At 47.1% G+C, this 22,008-nt stretch overlaps 1 protein-coding gene across 1 annotated transcript in view; it reads right to left on the bottom strand.

The window, feature by feature from the left end:
* pitpnm3 (PITPNM family member 3) overlaps nucleotides 1–22,008 on the bottom strand; it is a 665,462-nt gene that overhangs the window by 592,405 nt on the left and 51,049 nt on the right. Inside the window, exon 3 of the mRNA XM_072469536.1 lies at nucleotides 984–1,091. Coding sequence (XP_072325637.1) covers nucleotides 984–1,091 — 108 coding nt within the window. The remainder of the gene's footprint in view (nucleotides 1–983; nucleotides 1,092–22,008) is intronic.

Raw genomic sequence — 22,008 nt, 5'->3', positions numbered from 1 at the left:
GAATAAGCACTTTCTGCATCCTTGAAAGCTCTAAGTTATCATGGGCGGGATTCTCCGACCCCCCACCGGGTCGGAGAATCGCCGAGGGGCAGCGTGAATCCCGCCCACGCCAGCTGCCGAATTCTCCGGCGCCGGGGATTTGGCGGGGGCGGGAATCGCGGCGCGCCGGTCAGCGTGGCACCAAGCCCCTTCCCGCCGGCCGGCCCGGCGCAAACCACTCCGGAGCCGGCCTAGCCCCTGAAGGTGCGGAGGATTCCACACATTCGGGGCGGCCCGACGCCAGAGTGGTTCACGCCACTCCTTCCCGCTGGAGTTTCCCGTCCCGCCGGTTTTGGCAGAATCCCGCCCCAGATTCTTGCTTCTGATTTGATACATTTTCTATTGTAATACAGCGCATTGTTTGACACTTTTGATTTTAATGTTTTGTTATTCATTTTATCTTTCTTCGTACTGTACTTTTTTTGCACAACATCCAAGACACCAATGTGTCTTGCTTAACTTAGCAAAAGTTATACCACAAGATTTTTACATATGAATCTACCAATTGTTTTTGGATTGATCTGTGCTAACCATAGCATATTATTACATGATTAGAAGGGTGTAATCAGATTTGTGAATCACATTCCACAGCAACCATAACACTTCAATTTAAAAATGCAACTTTAACAAAGTACATGTTCTGGAACAGGCCAAGCTCTTAGCCCCTGAACAAGCCAGGGACCCAGCTTCCATCAAATTCCTTGGAGATGTCCCCAGGTTAGTTACGCAATCTCAATTTTATTTTTTCAGTCCAGCCATTTGGCAAATCCATCAGAAAATATGTTAAATAAAACATACAATAGTTAACGAAAGTCAAGATTCATGAATCATTTACTTGGTCTAAATATTGAGATTAGCTGTGATTCAATAATGGTAGGTTACATTGAAGAATAGTGACAGGAATGCAAAGGTATTGCACCCAGGTTCATAGGAGGAATTCCTACCTTGGTGATCATCCAGCTTTCCTATTGTCTCAATCTGTTCCACCAAATCGTTCGAGTTCCATGTGCTCATTTCCAGCAGAAGAACATTTTTACCTTCCACCACCTCCTCTGCAAATACAGACCATAATCAGAATGAAAACTGTGTCTCATACTCTGCAAATGTCTTTCAGTTCCATCGTAGAAATATTGGGCGAAATTCTCCCCCAACGGCGGGATGCCCGCCGACTGGCGCCAAAGCTGGCGCAAATCAGACGGGCATCGCGCCGGCAAAAAGGTGCGGAAGTCTCCGCATCTTTGGCGGCCTAGCCCCAACATTGAGGGGCTAGGCCGACGCCGGAGGGATTTCCGCCCCGCCAGCTGGCGGAAATGGCGTTTGTTGCCCCGCCAGCTGGCGCGGAAATGCGGCGCATGCGCGGGAGCGTCAGCGGCCGCCGAAAGTTTCCCGCGCATGCGCAGTGGGGAGAGTCTCTTCCGCCTCCGCCATGGTGGAGGCCGTAGCGGAGGCGGAAGGGAAAGAGTGCCCCCACGGCACAGGCCCGCCCGCGGATCGGTGGGCCCCGATCGCGGGCCAGGCCACCGTGGGGGCACCCCCCGGGGTCAGATCGCCCCGCGCCCCCCCCCAGGACCCCGGAGCCCGCCCACGCCGCCTGGTCCCGCCGGTAAATACCAGGTTTGATTTACGCCGGCGGGACAGGCAGTTTCTGGGCGGGACTTCGGCCCATCCGGGCCGGAGAATCCAGCGGGGGGTCCCGCCAACCGGCGCGGCTGGATTCCCGCCCCCGCCCAATCTCCGGGAGCGGAGACTTCGGCGGGGGCGGGGGCGGGATTCACGGCGGCCAACGGCCATTCTCCGACCCGGCGGGGGGTCGGAGAATGACGCCCATTGTTTGGAAATGTCATTCGACTGCATAAAATTTTGAAAGATTCAGACGTAACGGCAGAATGTTCAAAGCATCTGCAGCTGTACATCACGAGATCAATGAATCATAACAGAGGACAATCTGCAGCACCTTATGCCGTTCAATGAAATTATCGCAATTAAAGTTCTTCAACAAATTAATATTTAAAATTATATAAATATATAATCAAACACAATGCAACTCAACGCATGCAATCTTCAGTTTACTGTTAAATGGCTTTGACTCAAACACACCAAAAAGGTTGTTTATAAAATGTTGACTGCTTGTAGTTTGATATCAACTGACAACTGATATGAGCAGATGGTTGCACAGCACCATATTATCACTTACTTCATAGATACTATTTATATTCAAGCCATAAACTTCTTATCTGTAACACCAACAATGTGGTCGCAAAAAATAAGTCATCTGAAAAGAAACACTGAAGCAGTCCACATGCAAATGCAGCAAGACCTAGGCTTGGGCTGACAAGTATCAAGTAACATTCGAGCCACACAAGTGCCTGGCAATGACCATCGCCAATAGGAGAGAATCAGACCATCATCCCTTGATGTTCAAAGGCTTCACCGCCACTGAATCCCCCACTATTAGCATTGTGGGGGTTACCGTTGACCTGAAATTGAACTGGACTAGCCATATGGATACTGTGGCTACAAGAGAAGGTCAGAGGCTAGGAATCCTGCAGCGAGTAATTCATCTCCTGACTCCCCAAAGACTGTCGACCACCTACAAGGCACAAGTCAGGAATGTGATGGAATGCTCTCGACTTGCCTAGATGAGTGCAGCTCCAACAACACTCAAGGAGCTCGACAGCATCCAGGATAAAGCAGCCCACTTGATTGGAACCCTTCCACAATCATTCACTCCCTCCACCACCGACACAAATAGCAGCAGTGTGTGCCATCTACAAGATGCACAGAAGGAACTCACCAAGGTTCCTTAGGCAGCATATTCCAAATCCAGAACTACTACACTCTAGAAGGACAAGCGCAGCAGAAATATGCAAACACACCACCTGGAAGTTCCCTCCAAATCGCTCAATATCCTGACTTGGAAATATATCGCCCTTCTTTCACTGTCGCTGGGTCATAATCTGGGAGCTCCCTCCCTAATATCACAGTGGGTGTACCTAAACCACATGGACTGCAGCAGTTCAGAAAGGTAGCTCATCACCACCTTCTCATGAGAAATTAGGGATGGGCAATAAAAATGCTGTCCTAGCCAGCGAAGCCCACATCCCATACAAAATAATGAAAACAAAATGATAATCATTCGTATTTAAAAAGCTAACGCCCTTTCAAGAAATTTTCAAAGTGGATATGATATGGCTGATGGGAACAATCTAGTTTTGAAATCACCAAAGGAAAATATTGTAGATGCTGGGAATTTGAAGTAATAACACAAAATATTTGAAATACTTAGCAGGTCAGGTAGCATGTGTGAGGCAAGAGTAATCAGAGCTTCTGTGGGAGTCAGTGGGATTATAGTGGATATATATATATATAAAGTGGGCAGCTTTTATAAGAACAACTAGAGGTTAAATTTCAAAAGAAATATTCAGGTATAGCTTGCAATTGACTTTTGCTAAAAAGCGGCTTTGTGGTTTATAATTAAAGAGGTTCCATGTGGGAATGAGAGACAGCAAAAAGACATTGATCACCTATCTGCTGTTGATTCTGTTTGTTATGGTCACTTCAAAGATTGCATTAAAATGAAAGAGTGTCTGTTATATCTATGGGATGTTGTGTTGTCGCATGGTTACTTTAAGAGTCTAGTCATGTGATAGATTGTGACGCCATTGGCTTGTTCGCTGGCTTTGCCATACTCTAGATCAGGCCTTTGTAAAGTTCACAGCCATCTAATAAAGCTTTGTTGATTATTGCGTTCAACCCATGTGCTTCAGCATTCCATTCTTTTATCCTGCAAGAATAATACACAACAGTGCCTTACAGCATCTTAATTCAAGTACTTTTTTTTTTAAAGTTCCCCTTCGCAGCCATTTACATCAGATTACCATAATCCTCTTACAGAGAAAGTTGATGCTCTACTTAGTGACAACTGTTGCCCGGAGAGGACGAGTCAGAAACCGGATATGGAAAAAGAGGTCAGAAATTACTGGATTCATTCCCCTAGCAACATGGTGGGCCTCATACCTGTCACTATCCCAGGATGCTGTCCTCATTAGAAATCCAGGCAACAGGTCATTTCCATAATGGTGGTGAGACAAAAACATAAGGCTCCCCAGCAGGAGGACAGGTGCGTCAGGGGCTGCAGAAAAGATTGGGAGAGGGCGCCGCCAAGGTACAGATTCCCTATATAAAGCCCTCTATGAATTTAAAGGGGGGAGTGGGCTGTAATGTGGGGAATTTGGTGGTAGCAACAGAGAGACGGCAGACCTAATTTTGTAAGAGTTGATTGTTACTGTAAAGGGTCTCAAAATAATCAGGTATGCTTCCCTTACGTTTACTAAACAAAGGATTGGAACTTTACTCACTGAGTGGTTCGAATGTGGAACATGCTACCACATGGATCTTTAAAAGTTTATTCATGGAATACGTGTTTCAATTGGCAAAGCCAGAATTTATTTCCCATCTCTAATATCCCTGGAGTGAGTGGAGACAAGCTGCCTTCTTGAATTACTGCAGTGCATGTGGCATAGGTACACCCAAACTGCTGCTAGGGAGCGTGTTCTAGGTTTTTTCCTCAGCAACAGAGAAGGAACAACACTATAGTTCCAAGTCATCTGTGTGCGGCTTGGAGAGGAACTTGTAGATTGGTGGTGTTCCCATGTGGCTACTGCCCTTAGTCTTGTAATTGGCGGAGGCTGTGGGGTTGGTCCTATTGACAGAACCTTGGCAAATGCTGCAGTGCATTTTGTAGATCGTTAATGCGACCAGCAGTCACGATGCACCTGTGTGGGAGGGCATGCACATTAAAACTGGTAAATGGTGTGGCAATCAAGTGGGCAGCTTTATGCTCTCTGGTGATAGGTTTCTTGAGTGTTGTTGGAGCTGCGCTCATCTGAGCAAATAGGGAGTATTTCACTGTGAAGAAAATATTATTTCTTCATATTTCTGTGGTATTCTGTAAAGCATAATTGTGGGGGTTGTGTGTGTGCGTTTCTATCTGTATGTGTGTGACTAATTTAATTAAACTGATGATTTAACTGCAAGAACTTCAGAGAGTCGTGAACACCGCCCAGTCCATCACACGAACCTGCATCCCATCCATTGACTCCATTTACACCTCCCGCTGCCTGGGGAAAGCGGGCAGCGTAATCAAAGATCCCTCCCACCCGGCTTACTCACTCTTCCAACTTCTTCCATCGGGCAGGAGATACAGAAGTCTGAGAACACGCACGAACAGGCTCAAAAACAGCTTCTTCCCCACTGTCACCAGACTCCTAAATGACCCTCTTATGGACTGATTTAATTAACACTACACCCGGTATGCTTCATTCGATGCCGGTGCTTAACTAGTTACATTGTATACCTTGTGTTGCCCTATTATGTATTTTCTTTTATTCACTTTTCTTCCCATGTACTTAATGATCTGTTGAGCTGCTCGCAGAAAAATACTTTTCACTGTACCTCGGTACACGTGACAATAAACAAATCCAATCCAAGATTTAAAGAATTAAAAGAGTCTTCAGTAAAATCAGACATCTGGAATGGAGATGGCCTGGTTAAAATGTGCTACATGTAAACACCAATGTGGGTAGAAATATTCATTAGGAGACAAGTGAAGATTTCGATTTTCAGCTGTTAACCTTCAAAGGGAACTAAGGTTTTACAACTTAAGGAAAGGTCATTGATAAATTTGGGAAAGGTTATTAAGCTTTATTTGACCCTAGAGTGGGGAATGCGAGAATAGAGAACATGAATGATTTATATATTTTGAGGACTGTTACGATCAAAAAGATGTTGTGAACAATGATTTTAAAAAATGAAAGAGACAAAATATATTTAAAAAGAGATTGGAAGCTATACTAGAGGCATGGCCATGTAAGGTCCTGAAGAGAGTGCTGTGCTGAGACTGTGAAGAGGTGAACACTCTCCACCCACCTTATAAAAGTATCTGCTTGTTCCAGAAGGGTTTGTTTAAAGCCTTGGAATCCTCTACAGCAGAGTGGGTGCCTTGTGGTAAATTTATTAGAATGTTTATGCATTAGATATCGAGAGGGACTGTTGCCTAAAAGGGTGTTTGTTTGTGAGTCAGACCAAGTAAAAATATTTTGGGGAAATGTTTGTAAAACTAATTCTAATGTAATCTTGTATGTTTAATTTTCATTTACTTTTGGTAATAAATGCTTTAATTTGGTATTTAAAATCTCCTAAAGAGTTATTGGAATTTTTGACTCCTGACTTCAGCATATGTAACTTCGGATAACAGAATACAAATTGAAAACTGTTGTAATAGCTTGCCAAGTTTCCCTTCGGAATTCCATGAGCAGGACATGTACCATCTTCCACATCATGGCATCACACTCTTGATTTGAGTGTTGGTGACGGTGGACATGTTTTGGGGAGTCAGGAGGTGAGTTACTCTCCGTAGCTTACCCAGCCTCTGACCTGCTCATGTAACAACTGTATTTATATGGCTAGTCCAGTTCAATATCTGGTCGAAGATGATCCCTAGGATGTTAATAATGAGACTTCTAGCAATAGTGATGCCATTGAATGTCAAGAGGAGATTCTCTCATTAGAGATGGTGATCATCTGGCACTTGTGCGGCACAAAGGTTATGCCTCTTATCAGCTGGAATGTTGTCCAGGTTTTTCTGCATGCAGACATGGATTGCCTTGCTTTCTGAAGAGTTACAAATGGGACTGAACACTGTGCAATCATCAGTAGGCATCCCCACTTTTGACCTTATGATCAGAGAGGTCATGATGAAGCATCTGAAGATGGTTGGGCGTAGGGCACTGCCTTGAGAAGCTCCTGCAGTGATGTCCTGGAACTAAGATGATTGGACTCCTTTTCATTTGTGCGAGGGAGACTCCAACCAGGGAAGAGTTTCTTTGTTATTCTGACTTATTTCAATTTTATAAGCGTTTATTGATCCCACACTTGGTTAATTGTTGCCACAGGACATACCTGTGCAATTTTGTCAAGTAAATGCCAATGTTATAATTGTACTGAAACACTTGGTTTGGGATGCAGCGATTCCACAGGGCTTTACAGCCGCGATGTTGTTGAACCCATAGGTCTGGATTCTCTGCCTCCATTTTCAGTGTGCAGGTAAGCTGGTGGGGGCAGAGAATCCAAACGGCTTTTATGCCTGACAGGATTTCCCATTCCTGTTGTCCCTGCCACCTGCCAATGACAGAGTGGGGTTCCTGCCATGAATATTTGGGAACCCCATTACCATAGATTTACGTATCATTAGCAAGCTTCTCACTTTGTTGACCCCAATTTACAATGGTGTTAAGAACATCGTTGGTGTTGGATGCAAGAGTATCCCAAAACCCAGAAGGGTAACTTGGAACATCGGTTCTTAGTGGTGAATATTTTCAATTTTGTAAACTGGGAGAACAATATGTGAACCACGGAGGTATAGTCTAGTTATTATGTGACCAATGAATTAAGAATATTTATTAACTTAAAAGAAAAAAAACACACAAGAACGATTATAATACACTTCAACACTTAATTATACTGATGGTTATACACACATTACATGAAATTTCAGAGAGTCGTGAACACCGCTCAGTCCATCACACGAACCTGCCTCCCATCCATTGACTCCATCTACACCTCCCGCTGCCTGGGGAAAGCGGGCAGTATTATCAAAGATCCCTCCTACCCGGCTTACTCACTCTTCCAACTTCTTCGATCGGGCAGGAGATACAGAAGTCTGAGAACACGCACGAACAGACTCAAAAACAGCTTCTTCCCACTGTCACCAGACTCCTAAATGACCCTCTTATGGACTGACTTCATTAACACTACACCCTGTATGCTTCATCCGATGCCAGTGCTTATGTAGTTACATTGTATATGTTGTGTTGCCCTATTATGTATTTTCTTTTATTCCCTTTTCTTCTCATGTACATAATGATCTGTTGAGCTGCTCGCAGAAAAATACTTTTCACTGTACCTCGGTACACGTGACAATAAACCAATCCAATCCAATCCAGGCATTCTGGGAGTATGGAGGTGATGTGCTTCATGATCAACCTCTCGAACACTTCAGTACGACTGAAGTCAGGGCCACTGGACGGTAGTCATTGATGCACGTTGCCTGGTTCTTCTTTAGTACCGGTATGATGGTGGTCTTCTTGAAGCAGGTTGGGACCTCGGAGTGGAGTAGGGACAGGTTAAAGATGTCTGTGAATACCTCTGCCAGCTGGTCCGCGCAGGCTCTGAGTGTAATTCGACCAGGTATCCCGTCCGGGCCCGTCGCCTTCCGAGGGTTCACTTTCAGGAAGGCTGATCTGACTTTGGAAGCTGTGATGGTGGGTATGGGTGAATTATGGGCTGCTGGGGCACTCGACTGGGGATTGCTGGTTACCTGCTCGAACCGAGCATAGAATGCATTGAGTTCATCGGGGAGGGGTGCGCTGCTGCCGGAGATACTGCTCGGTTTCGCTTTGTAGCCTGTTATATTGTTTAGTCCTTGCCACAACCACCAAGAGTCTGGCTGTGACTCTAGCTTGGTTTGATATTCTCTCTTGGCATCTCATCTTGGATGCCTTTGCGGAGGTCGTATCTGGATTTCTTGTATAGAATAGTTGCGGATGTGGGAGGGTGAGAGGTCGGTACATCATGGTTAGTGGGAAGCTGGAAGGGCTGCCGGTGTTACTCGTGAATGTTTACGCGCCAAACTGGGATGATGTGGAGTTTATAAGGAGGATGTTTGGGAAGATCCCGGACCTGGACTCCCATAAGTTGATCATGGCGGGGGGACTTCAACACAGTCATTGACCTAAGGCTAGACCGGTCGAGCTCAAGGTCAGGCAGGGTGCCAGCAATGGCGAAGGAGCTGAAGGGGTTTATGGAGCAGATGGGGGGAGTGGACCTAAAGGAGGTTTGGGTGGCCGAGAATGAAGAAGTTCTCTTTCTACTCACACGTACATAAAGTGTACTCCCGGATCGACTTTTTCATCTTGAACAGGGCTTTACTGTCGGGGGTGGTGGACACTGAGTATTCAGTGATCGCGGTCTCGGATCATGCCCCGCACTGGGTGGACTTACAGGTGAGCAAGGAGGGGTGGCCAAGTCCGCATTGGAGATTGGATGTCGGACTGTCAGGACGTGTGCGGGCGGGTGAGGAAATGCATCCAGAACTATCTGGAAGTTAATGACACAGGGGAAGTCTCGGCTGCAACGGTCTGGTAGGCGCTGAAGGCGGTGGTCAGAGGGGAGTTGATTTTGATACGGGCCCACAGGGAGAAGGTAGATAGAGCAGAGACGGATCGACTGATAGGGAAAATACTTCAGGTCGACAGGATAAATGCGGAGACCGCAGAGGCAGGACTTTTAAGGGAACGACGGAGGCTACAGGCGGTGTTTGGCTTGTTAACTACAGGGAAGGCGGTGGAGCAGCTGAGGGGGGCAATATATGAATATGGAGAGGTGGCCAGCAGAATGCTTGTGCAGCAGCTCAGAAAGAGGGAGGCAGCAAGGGAGATTGGGAAAGTGAAGGACAGAGAAGGGAACTTGGTCGGAGATTCAGCTGGGGTTAACAGGGCGTTCAAGGAGTTTTATAACAGGCTATATGAGTCGGAACCCCCAGCTGGGCCGGAAGGGATGAGGCAATTCTTAGGAGGGCTGAGGTTCCCGAAGATGGAGGAAGGGCTGGGGGCCCCGATTGGGATTGAAGAAATAGCAGAGGGACTGAAGGCCATGCATTCATGTAAAGCCCCGGGACCGGACGGGTACCTAGTGGAGTTTTATAAAAAGTTCTCTGGGATGCTGGGGTCGCTGCTGATGAGGAAATTTAATGAGGCAAGGGAGGGAGGGGGGCTTCCCCCGACTATGTCACAGGCCACTGTCTCATTGATTCTGAAGCGGGATAAGGACCCGGTGCTATGCGGGTCCTACAGACCGATCTCCTTACTAAATGTAGACGCCAAATTGTTGGCTAAGATATTGTCCTCTAGGATCGAAGACTGCATTCCGGATGTGATTGGGGAGGACCAGACGGCATTTGTTAAGGGCAGGCAGTTGGCGGCCAATGTTAGAAGACCGTTGAATATGATCATGATGCCCCAGAGGGTAGGGACGTAGAGGTAATGGTCGCAATGGACGCAGAGAAGGCATTTGATCGAGTGGAATGGACCTATCTGTGGGAGGTTTGGATTTGGGCGGGGCTTCATCGACTGGGTCAGGCTGCTGTAGCAGGCACCTGTGGCGAGTGTACGGACGAGCAGGTTGACATTGGACTATTTTAGGCTGCACCGGGGGACGAGGCAGGGATGCCCCCTCTCCCCGCTGCTGTTTGTGCTGGTCATAGAGCCGCTGGCAATTGCGCCGAGAGCCTCAAGGGGCTGGTTCGGGGAGGGGTGGAACATAGAATCTCACTATACGCAGATGACCTGCTCCTATTTGTTTCTGACCCACTAGAGGGGATATGGGAGAAATTATGAAGATTCTGGGGGAATTTGGCCGGTTTTCGGGTTATAAATTGAACATGGGGAAAAGTGAGATGTTCGCGATCCAGGCAAGGGGGTAGGAGAGGCGATTGGGGGAGCTGCCGTTTAGAGTGGTGGGGGAAGCTTTCTGTATCTAGGCATCCAGGCGGCACGGGAATGGGAACGGCTGCATAAGCTAAATTTGACCCGACTGGTGGACCAAATGAAGGAAGACTTCCGAAGGTGGGACATGCTCCCGCTATCACTGATCACTGGCTGGGAGGGTACAGACAGTGAAAATGACGGTCCTCCCGAGATTCCTGTTTGTTTTTCAGTGTCTCCCCATCTTTATTCCACAGGCCTTTTTTAAACGGGTAAACAAGGCGATCGCTGGCTTTGTATGGACGGGCAAGACCCCGCGAGTAAAAAAGGAGATGCTGGAGCGTAGCCGGGGGGGAGGTCGGGTTGGCATTGCTGAACTTTAGCAAATACTATTGGGCAGCAAATATAGACATGATTAGGAAGTGGGTGGTGGTGGTGGTGGGGGGGGGTGTCGGTGTGGGAACGAGTAGAGGCGATATCACGTAAGGGCACTGGTTTGGGGGCACTGGTAATGGCGCCTCTGCCGTTCCTGCCGGCACGGTACTCCACCAGCCCCGTGGTGGTGGCGGCCCTGAGAGTCTGGGGGCAGTGGAGGAAACATGTGGGAGCAGAGGGAGCATCGGTCTGGTCCCCAATCTGTAATAATCATCGGTTTGCCCCGGGGAGGCTGGATGGAGGGTTTCGGAGATAGCAAAGAGCAGGGATCGAGCGATGGGAGATCTGTTCATAGAGCAGAGCTTTCCCAGCCTGAGGGAGTTGGAGGAGAAATTTGAATTGACGGGAGGGAATGAGTTTAGGTAACTGCAGGCGCGGGACTTCCCACGCAGGCAGGTCTCAACCTTCCCGCTCCCACCACCAAGGGGGATACAGGACAGGGTAGTTTCCAGAGTATGGGTGAGAGAGGGGAGGGTTTCGGACATCTATAAAGAATTCATGGGGTCAGAGGAAACACAGACAGAGGAGCTGAAACACAAATGGGAAGAGGAGTTAGGAGGAGAGATAGAGGAATTTCTGGGCGGATGCGTTGAGTAGAGTCAACGCGTCCACATTATGTGCCAGGCTCAGCCTGATACAATTTAAGGTTGTTCACTGGGCTCACATAACAGTGGCCCGGGTGAGCAGGTTCTTTGGGATAGAAGACAGGTGTGCAAGGTGTGCGGGAGGACCAGCAAACCATGTTCATATGTTCAGGGCACGCCCAAAGCTTAGGGAATTCAGGCAGGGGTTTGCGGATGTCATGTCCAAGGTATTAAAAACAAGGGTGGCACCGAGTCCAGAGGTGGCGATTTTCGGAGTGTCGGAAGATCCGGGAATCCAGGAGGAGAAAGAGGCAGACGTTCTGGCCTTTGCCTCCTTGGTAGCACGGAGACGGATACTATTAGCTTGGAGGGACTCAAAGCCCCCGAAGTCAGAGACCTGGCTATCTGACATGGCTGGCTTTCTCTGTCTGGAGAAAATCAAGTTCGCCCTGAGAGGGTCAATGTCAGGGTTTGTCCAGAGGTGGCAGCGTTCGTTGACTTCTTTAGAGAAAGTTAAGTGTCAGCAGAGAGGGGGGGGGGTGGTTAGTTTATATTAGTGTGAAAGAAAGGTGGGACCTGAGAGGGAGGCAGACGGCCTTTGCATTATGTTTATATTTGTATGTACACTGTTTCTTCTGTTATTGTTACAAAATCACAAATACCGCAATAAAATGTTTTATAAAAAAAAAATCTCTTTTTGTAGGTCCTGGAAAATCCCAAATGGTCTGTATTTTCCCGTCCGGAAAATCCCAAATGGTCTGTATTTTCACTTCTCCAGGATCCATCTGGCCATGTCCTAAATATGTAAATAGAGCTTAAGCAAAGTCGCTCTTTCCCAAATTCATGACTTGATTGGCTTTTTCTAAGCATTCAAACAGCTCTTTTAAGTGTTGCAGATGTTCTTCCCAACTCAACTAAACACCACTAAATCGTCAATGTGCACTGCACAGTGAGTCAGTCCTTGAATAACGTTTTTAATTAGTCTCTGAAATGTTTCCAGTGCGTTCTTCAACCCGAATGGTATAACTTTAAGTTGATAACGTCCATTTGGTGTCACGAATGTGGAGTTTACCTTTGCCTTCTTAGACAAAGTTACTTGCCAATATCCCTATAGCAAGTCTACTTTTGTGATGCATTTAGACAGTCCAACTCTTTCAATGCAATCCTCCAACCGCGGAATAGGAAACAAATCCCTCTTGGTGACGACATTCACTTTTGACATCGGCACCATTATGATAAGTGAATCCCAATCACTAGAACTCAATTCAATAATGTCATTTTGGAGCATATATTCAATTTCCTTCTGTACGTGTGATAACATTGCTGGAATGAATTTATATGGATCTTGCTTTACAGGAATTATTTTGCCCACATCTACATGATGCATTGCTATCTCTGTTACACCTAATTTATTCCCACAAATACATTTATAAGACTACAGTCATTCGACCAATTCACCTTGGCTCCTATCTGAAAGATAACTTAACCAGTTTTATAAATTTTTGAATACTTCCTCATTACCCAAATTAATTAGAGGAAAGTCACTCCCAGAATTTAATGCTTATTCTCCTCCCTCTTTCACAACTACCAAAACCTCATGCTGGTCTTCATCCCCTCTCTCCATATACCTTTTAAGCATGTTAATACGACACACCCTGTCAGATTTCTGTCTATCTTGTGTGCGGACCTGATAATTTACTTCGCTCGAGTTTTTTTTCAGTTTGATATGGTCCACTAAATCCAACGTTCAATGGTTTGCCCGACACAAATAATAACACGTTCTACCTTGCTACAAAACTACAAGTCTTGGCTTTCCTATCAACCATTGCCTTCATTCCCTGCTGTACGATCTTTAAATGCTTCCTTGCCACCTCACAAGCCCCATTCAGTCCCTCTCGGAATTTTAATGCGCAGTCCAAAAGTGTAGTCTCTAATGTTCCCTGTGACTCTGGATGATATGTCGGTAATTTATATTGTTTTATTTTCAGGCTATTCTTGACCCCTTGAGGGGCGCACGGTGGGGCAGTGGTAGCATTGCAGTCTCACGGCGCCGAGGTCCCAGGTTCGATCCCAGCTCTGGGTCACTGTCCGTGTGGAGTTTGCACATTCTCCCCGTGTTTGTGTGGGTTTCGCTCCCACAACCCAAAGATGTACAAGATAGGTTGATTGAACATGCTAAATTGCCCCTTAATTGGAAAAATGAATTGGGTACTCTAATTTTTTTATTTTTAAAAAAAATTCATGACCCCTTTAAATAATCCTGACATGAAATTTGACCCTTGACCTAATTGTATCTCTTATGGTAAATCATATCAAGTATAAAACTTGGTTAATTTCTCTACCACTCTCTTGGCTGTAAAGTTTCTTAACAGTCTAGCTTCAGGAAATCTAGTGGATATATCCATAATTCCATAATAGTTAACAAGTATTGATTTCCACTTCACATTCTCGAATGTGGCTGTCCGTAGTCGACAAGAACTCTTGTAAAAGGTTCTTCAAAAGCCGGAATGGGGACCAAAGTTGCTTGCTTTATTGCAGCTTGTGGTTTCCTTATTACTTGACATGTGTGACATGTTCAACAAAATTTAGTTACATCTTTATGTGGTCCCAGCCAGTAAAGCTGTTTCTGTATCTTCACTTGTGTTTTCTTTAATCCCAGATGTACTTCTAATGGAATTTCATGAGCTAACCTTAGAATTATTTTCCTATTCTCAGGAGGTAATACAATTTGACATATTACTGTCCATTTGTCATTAGCATCAATATGTTAGGGATGCCATTTTCTTATTAATATGCAATCCTTTAAATAATAACATACTGGAATACACCGGACCTCCAATTCCGAGTAGGCCGTTTGATAGATGTGTTTTAATTTGGTCTTGTGCTCTTAACTGCTCTTTCTCTTGTCTCCTCTTATGTGCCTGTGATGCTGTTACCACACAACCAGGATACACTCCAGGATGATCGATTTGCAATTTCTCTATAGCTTGATTTTCTACTGGCTGCTGAACCACAGTACGCACCACAACTATCGGTGATCCAGCTGTATCACTCTCCAGAATAAATTGAATCCCTGCAATGGCAATGCTTCTACCACTCCTACAACCACCTTTCCTGTCTTCAAGTTACTCCTTAAGTTTATTTTTACCACACCGTGAATAATTCTAACAAGAACCTCTTCCTTTAATATCCATTCTGAACAACAAATAGCTTTATCCCACAACATTAGGGATTCATCTGCTCCTATATCTCTTAAAATTCTAATATCTTTCCCCATTCCTTTTGGTAAATATGAAAAAGCTTTACCTTCACATACAAATTCCTAAAACACATCAGCCACCTGCTGCTGTTCACATCGCTTCTGTACAAGTTGTGCACACATTCTACCCCTTCATTCACTCCCATTGTTTGCTATTCTCTGTGTAAAAAACCCTACCAGCTTCTCTTGTTCTCCATCTCAGATTTGTTATTTCCTTTCTTAAGAATTATAACTCCAACCAGTTTGCCATTTAACTCCCACCATAGTGATATGGTATGGCTAGGTTTATGACAATGAGAGCCTCTACATTTCTTGATATCAGTCATTCCCTCAGCACCATCTTTTTTACTTTGAGGTGAAATATGCATGGACTTTTTAACCACTCCCTCTCTTGCTTGGTTGTCTTTCTTGCACTTTCCCCTTTTCTATCTCTCTCAGATTTAAAAGTGTGTCGAAAAAACGTCTCTGACCTATGAACCAATCCATAGACATCAGCAAGCTCCGTGGCTTGCCTCGCAGTTTTAACTCATTGTTTCTCCATCTGAGTTCCTATCATTGCAGATAGTGAACCTGAATTCGTCCAACAGGATTATTTCTCTCAGAGCCTCATAGATTTTTTCTATTGTTAATGCCCTCACCCACCCATCAAAATTATCCAGGAGGGTAACTTGCAACATAGACTCTTAGTGATGGATATTTTCAATTTGGTAAACTGTGAGAAAAATATATGTGAACCAGACGGGAATAGTCTAGTCATTGTGTGAACAATTAATAAAGAACATTTATTAACTTAAAAAAAAACACAGGACAAGAACTTAATTACGCTGATGGCACATTGTATTACATAAAATTACCCCTTGGCTCCCAACTAACTATGTTCCCTGAGCTTTGAGACACCCCCATTGTTCCCAACCAACATCCAATATGTAATAATTCCATGAGCACAATCCAGCAGATAATTACCACGCACAGGTTATTTGCCAAGTTTGGGGAAACCATTTTCAGTTTCAGCAAAGGCAAAATCTTGATTTGGGGGGACTGCTTATGACTGTGTTGGTAGCTGTATCTGTGTCTCTTTACCCGGTCATTGTGCTCTGGATATACGCTTTCCCTTTTCTGTTATCCACCCTTCGGAGTCGGCTTTTAGCAAATGTGTCAATTTGCTTATCTCTCCACTTTGAAGTTACCTCAACTATACCCCATTGTTTTTCTCTAGTCACATAGCTACACACTTGCTTTCTCACTGATATGCTAATTCGTATCTCAAAATCTCTTATGACAGTTGACCGTATCAATTCCCCACTTTAACTTTTCCCACTTTCATTTTATTCCCTTAGTTTTCCCCCAATAAATAACAATATCTTCTGACAAATGGGGGCCTGGTGAATGGTCCCCACTGGGGTCACACAGATAAGCACCAACCCCTGGGGGGAGTGGGCCATGCCCGGCAGTGCCGTGAGCTGTGCCAGGGGGCACTTTCAGAGAGGGGGGCTTCTATTATGGAGTTGCATGTGGGTGGGGAGGGGAGGGGGGGGGGTTCCTGTGTCGATGTGGGAGGGTTTCTTTTGTCCATTGGGTGGGCGGTTCCATGTCAACGTGGAGGATTTCCCCTGGGGGCAGCGCAATATGCCTTTATACTTTGTTTTTTGGGTCAGGGTGTGCACCGCCCCACTAGCATTACATTGTGGGATTCTCCTCCAGGATTTTGAATAAGTGTCAAACAATATGGTGGGAAAAGCCAGAAGTAGAGTCAGTGGGCTCACGGCTCTTTTCTTTGCTGAGTTGACACTGAGATAAAAAGTATAACATTATAACCCCAGCGGGGACCCATAGGGCGGGATTCTCTGACCCCCCAGCCGGGTTGGAGAATCCCCGGGGTGCGGCACGTATCCCGCCCCGCCACCCCGACGCCAGCTGCCGTATTTTCCGGCGTCGTTTCTCGGGCGGGGGCGGGATTCCCGCCACGCTGTTTGGGGGCCGTTGGCAGTGGCCTCCCCGGCTATTCTCCGGGCCCCGATGGGCCGAGCGGCCTTCCATTTTCGGCCAGTCCCGCCGGCGTGAATCACTCAACTCACGCACCAGCGGGACCTGGCAGGTGAATATGCATGGGTGGTCCTCGGGGGGGCATAGGGGGATCCGACCCCGGGGTGGGCCCCCATGGTGGTCTGGCCCGCGATCGGGGCCCACCGATCTGCGGGCAGGCTTGCACCGTGGGGGCACTTCTTTCTTCCGTGCCAGCCCCTGCAGGGCTCCGCCATGGCCGGCGCGGAGAAGAGAACCAAAATACGCCGGCCGGTCTGCACATGTGCGAGATCACGCCGGCCCTTCGCTGCATGTGCGAACTCATGCCGCCACCGGCTGGAGCGGTGCCAACCCCTCCGGCATCCACCTACCCCCTCAAAATGTAGAGAATTCCGCACTTTCGGGGGCTGTTGACGCCGGAATGGTTGGCGCCGGTTTTCCCGCCGGCGTGGGGACTTAGTCCCCAGAAGGGAGAATCCCGGCCATAGTCTTTTCTGTGTCTAGCCACGTTGAGGACTTCATCAAGTTAGTCAAGGAGCTACACTCCAAAAGCTCGTGATTCCAAACAAACCTGTTCGAATTTAATCTGGTGTTGTAAGACTTGCTACTGTGCCCACCCCAGTCCAAATCCGGCATCTCCATATTAAAGCAAAAGGCATGGAATCATTTAAAGGGAAGGTCAATATGTTTCTCGTGGATAAAGGATTAGCAAGATATTCTGATAGGGTTAAATGAATGGAAGGTGAGTCTCAGGTAGAGAATAAGCATCGGCATAGAACAGTTGAACCGAATGGTCTGTTTCTGTGCTGTTAATTAGAGTTAAAACAGGGGTAGTTTGCAAAGCCTCAATATTTCAATATTGTGCAATGCAGCGCCATCTACAAAATTGTGCACAGGTAACATTATGACAACTGTCTTCTTTAACTTGGTTGTCACTGTGATTATTCTTCTCATCCCAGCAGCAGCTGCTTCAAATCCTCCGATGCAAAGTTGGCTGCGATTTTGAAGTCATTAATCTGGTACCTAGTGACAAGCTGCTATGATGAAACACACAGTTCATTACAGACAAAAAGCTGGCAGCAGTTTCGCAGTGACAACAAAACACAATCTTGATTTTGCAGCAATCTAGTCAACAGTGGTTAGTACCTGTTCTTTAAAAAGAGAGAAAAGAATTCAAAAGGGAAAACCATCACTCCAGAAGGCAGCTCAGTAAACACTCTTTAATCTTTGTAATTGAACACGGTAACACCAATGTACTGAACCGCAGATTGATATTTTTACCTGCCGTGCACTAATGCTAGCAAAAAAAGAACAGGTTGTGTTGCAAAGAAAGCAAAGGAAACAACTTCACCCTCACACCAGTGTGTGAGGAAATTGAAAGCACCTTGGGGGTTGGGTTAGGTGCTGCAATACCGGAGACTCCATTCTGAATTAGTATTATTAGCTTGTGGAATTCTGGTAATTCCACCACAGAAGGAGAATACTTAGCTAACGGCAGTCATTTACTGCGTTCCCATTCTCCACTCCTTGCCTGCCTCCCCTTCAGTTTTCTCATTTAGATGTTCAACCATTTTGTTTGTCGCCAGCACACATCCAGACCTGCTGAATCTGGAGTTCAGTGTGTGAGTTTCTTTCCTAACATTTGCAAAACGAAGATTGTAGCACCTAACCCGGCCCCCAGATTGCAGCACCTAATTCCACCCCCATATTGCAAAACCTAACTGTCGTGTTGGGTGCTCTGCTACACAGACGAACCAACACGGTTGCAGATGGTACAACTCAGTTTTATTACTATCAATAACAACATCTGTAAACTTGTTACTGTGGTTCGTTCATTACCCTTTAACCTGTGGACCCAGGTAACACTATCTTGGAAAGGCACTCAGCACATGGTGAATGTCTGAGTGGCTTGCTGTGAGCTCTGTGCCCTGAGCTGCCTCCTGCTGGAATGAGCGGGAACTGTGGTGTTCACCGTTTTATAATGCGTGTGCCCTTGCCTGTGATTGGCTGTGATGTTGCGTGTGTGTTGATTGGTCCGTTGATCTGTCCATCAGTGTGTATGTGTGTTTGCACCATGATGTTTATCTGGAAATGAAAATCGCTTATTGTCACAAGTAGGCTTCAAATGAAGTTACTGTGAAAAGCCCCTAGTCGCCACATTCCAGCGCCTGTTCGGGGAGGCTGTTACGGGAATTGAACCGTGCTGCTGGCCTGCCTTGGTCTGCTTTCAAAGCCAGCGATTTAGCCCTGTGCTAAACACTACCCTGTGGTAGTGGATATCATGACACTAACTCCACCCCCAGATTGCAGCACCTAACCCTACCCCCATATTGCAGCACCTAACCCCACTCCCAGATTGCAGAACCGAAACCCCACCCCCATATTGCAGAAACTAACCCCAGTTCCAGATTGCAGCACCTAACTCCACCCCCATATTGCAGCACCTAACACCACCCCCAGATTGCAGCACCTAACCCTACCCCCGTATTGCAGCACCTAACTCCACCCCCAGATTGCAGCACCTAACCCCACCCCCATATTGCAGCACCTAACTCCACCCCCGTATTGCAGCACCTAACTCCACCCCCAGATTGCAGCACCTAACCACACCACCATATTGCAGCACCTAACTCCACCCCCATATTGCAGCACCTAACTCCACCCCCGTATTGCAGCACCTAACTCCACCCCCAGATTGCAGCACCTAACTCCACCCCCATATTGCAGCACCTAACCCCACTTCCAGATTGCAGCACCTAGCTCCACCCCCATATTGCAAAACCTAACCCCACTTCCAGATTGCAGAACCTGACCCCACCCCCAGATTGCAGCACCTGTCCCCACCCCCATATTGCAGCACCTAACCCCACTCCCAGATTGCAGAACCTAACCCCACTTCCAGATTGCAGCACCTAACTCCACCCCCATATTGCAAAACCTAACTCCACCCCCAGATTGCAGCACCTAACCCCACTCCCAGATTGCAGAACCTAACCCCACCCCCATATTGCAGCACCTAACCCCACTCCCAGATTGCAGAACCTAACCCCACCCCCATATTGCAGCACCTAACCCCACTCCCAGATTGCAGAACCTAACCCCACTCCCAGATTGCAGAACCTAACCCCACCCCCAGATTGCAGCACCTAACTCCGCCCCCATATTGCAGCACCTAACCCCACTTCCAGATTGCAGAACCTAACCCCACCCCCATATTGCAGCACCTAACCCCACTCCCAGATTGCAGAACCTAACCCCACCCCCATATTGCAGCACCTAACCCCACTCCCAGATTGCAGAACCTAACCCCACCCCCATATTGCAGCACCTAACCCCACTCCCAGATTGCAGAACCTAACCCCACTCCCAGATTGCAGAACCTAACCCCACTCCCAGATTGCAGAACCTAACCCCACCCCCAGATTGCAGCACCTAACTCCGCCCCCATATTGCAGCACCTAACCCCACTTCCAGATTGCAGAACCTAACCCCACCCCCATATTGCAGCACCTAACCCCACTCCCAGATTGCAGAACCTAACCCCACTTCCAGATTGCAGCACCTAACTCCACCCCCAGATTGCAGCACCTAACCCCACCCCCATATTGCAGCACCTAACCCCACCCCCATATTGCAGCACCTAACCCCACCCCCATATTGCAGCACCTAACCCCACTCCCAGATTGCAGAACCGAAACCCCACCCCCATATTGCAGAACCTAGCCCCACCCCCATATTGCAGAACCTAACCCCACCCCCATATTGCAGCACCTAACCCCACTTCCAGATTGCAGCACCTAACCCGACCCCCATATTGCAAAACCTAACCCCACTTCCAGATTGCAGCACCTAACCCGACCCCCATATTGCAGCACCTAACCCCACCCCCATATTGCAAAACCTAACCCCACTCCCAGATTGCAGAACCTAACCCCACCCCCATATTGCAGCACCTAACCCCACACCCATATTGCAGCACCTTGCCCCACCTCCATATTGCAGCACCTAACCCCACCCCCATATTGCAAAACCTAACCCCACTCCCAGATTGCAGAACCTAACCCCACCCCCATATTGCAGCACCTAACCCCACCCCCATATTGCAGCACCTAACCCGACCCCCATATTGCAAAACCTAACCCCACTCCCAGATTGCAGCACCTAACCCCACCCCCATCTTGCAGCACCTAACCCCACCCCCATATTGCAAAACCTAACCCCACTCCCAGATTGCAGAACCTAACCCCACCCCCATATTGCAGCACCTAACCCCACCCCCATATTGCAAAACCTAACCCCACCCCCATATTGCAGCACCTTGCCCCACCTTCATATTGCAGCACCTAACCCCACCCCCATATTGCAAAACCTAACCCCACTCCCAGATTGCAGAACCTAACCCCACCCCCATATTGCAGCACCTAGCCCCACTCCCATATTGGAGTAAGGATATCATTGGGAGCAGGCGGCAATGTAGACCGGCACATAACTCAGTTCCAAATATCATCTATTGATGTCAAATGATGAACATTTTAAATGAAATTGATGTCAAGATGTTTCTGGTGGGGTGGTTTTACTGCCTGTGTAAGATAACACATCACAGGCAGAATGCTGGCCTTTGGAAAGTTCGCCCTGACGACATATAGTCGGCATCACCTTTAAAATACTCAGCAGCCTGGCAGAATCAGTGCAGCCCCCCCGCCCCCAGTGTGTGGGTAACTCTGGGCCTCTGCTACAGGCCTCAGGTGGAGTGTTTCAGATCATTCATCTATAAATCCTTTTCATTCACAATTTCGCTAAAGGCAAGAGGAATTGCCAGGGGAATGCCCAGCTTACTAGCACAAGCTGCTTGAATTTTCAGCAAAACTCAGTTAAACAGAAGAAAAAAGTGTGAAAAAAGCAATCTGGAAGACAGGACGTCTCCTGGCAAACCAGACAAGCATGATCTGCTGAGTTGCAATTGAGGGCCTTTTTAAAATATCTAATTTCAGCCGCCTCCACACGCAGAAAGTTTGAGGGGGTTTTCGGGGTGAGGTGGCGGGTCCACGGTATTGTGTTACATTGATGTTGGGGTACGGAACAATGAGAGTGGAGTGTGACCTCTCCATGTTAATGAGGCCCAGGGCAG

This window comes from Scyliorhinus torazame, chromosome 12 (genome assembly GCF_047496885.1).
Source record: "Scyliorhinus torazame isolate Kashiwa2021f chromosome 12, sScyTor2.1, whole genome shotgun sequence".
Lineage (NCBI taxonomy): Eukaryota > Metazoa > Chordata > Chondrichthyes > Carcharhiniformes > Scyliorhinidae > Scyliorhinus > Scyliorhinus torazame.
Note: the sequence above shows the minus strand (reverse complement) of the source record. Positions and strands in the feature narration are given on the sequence as shown.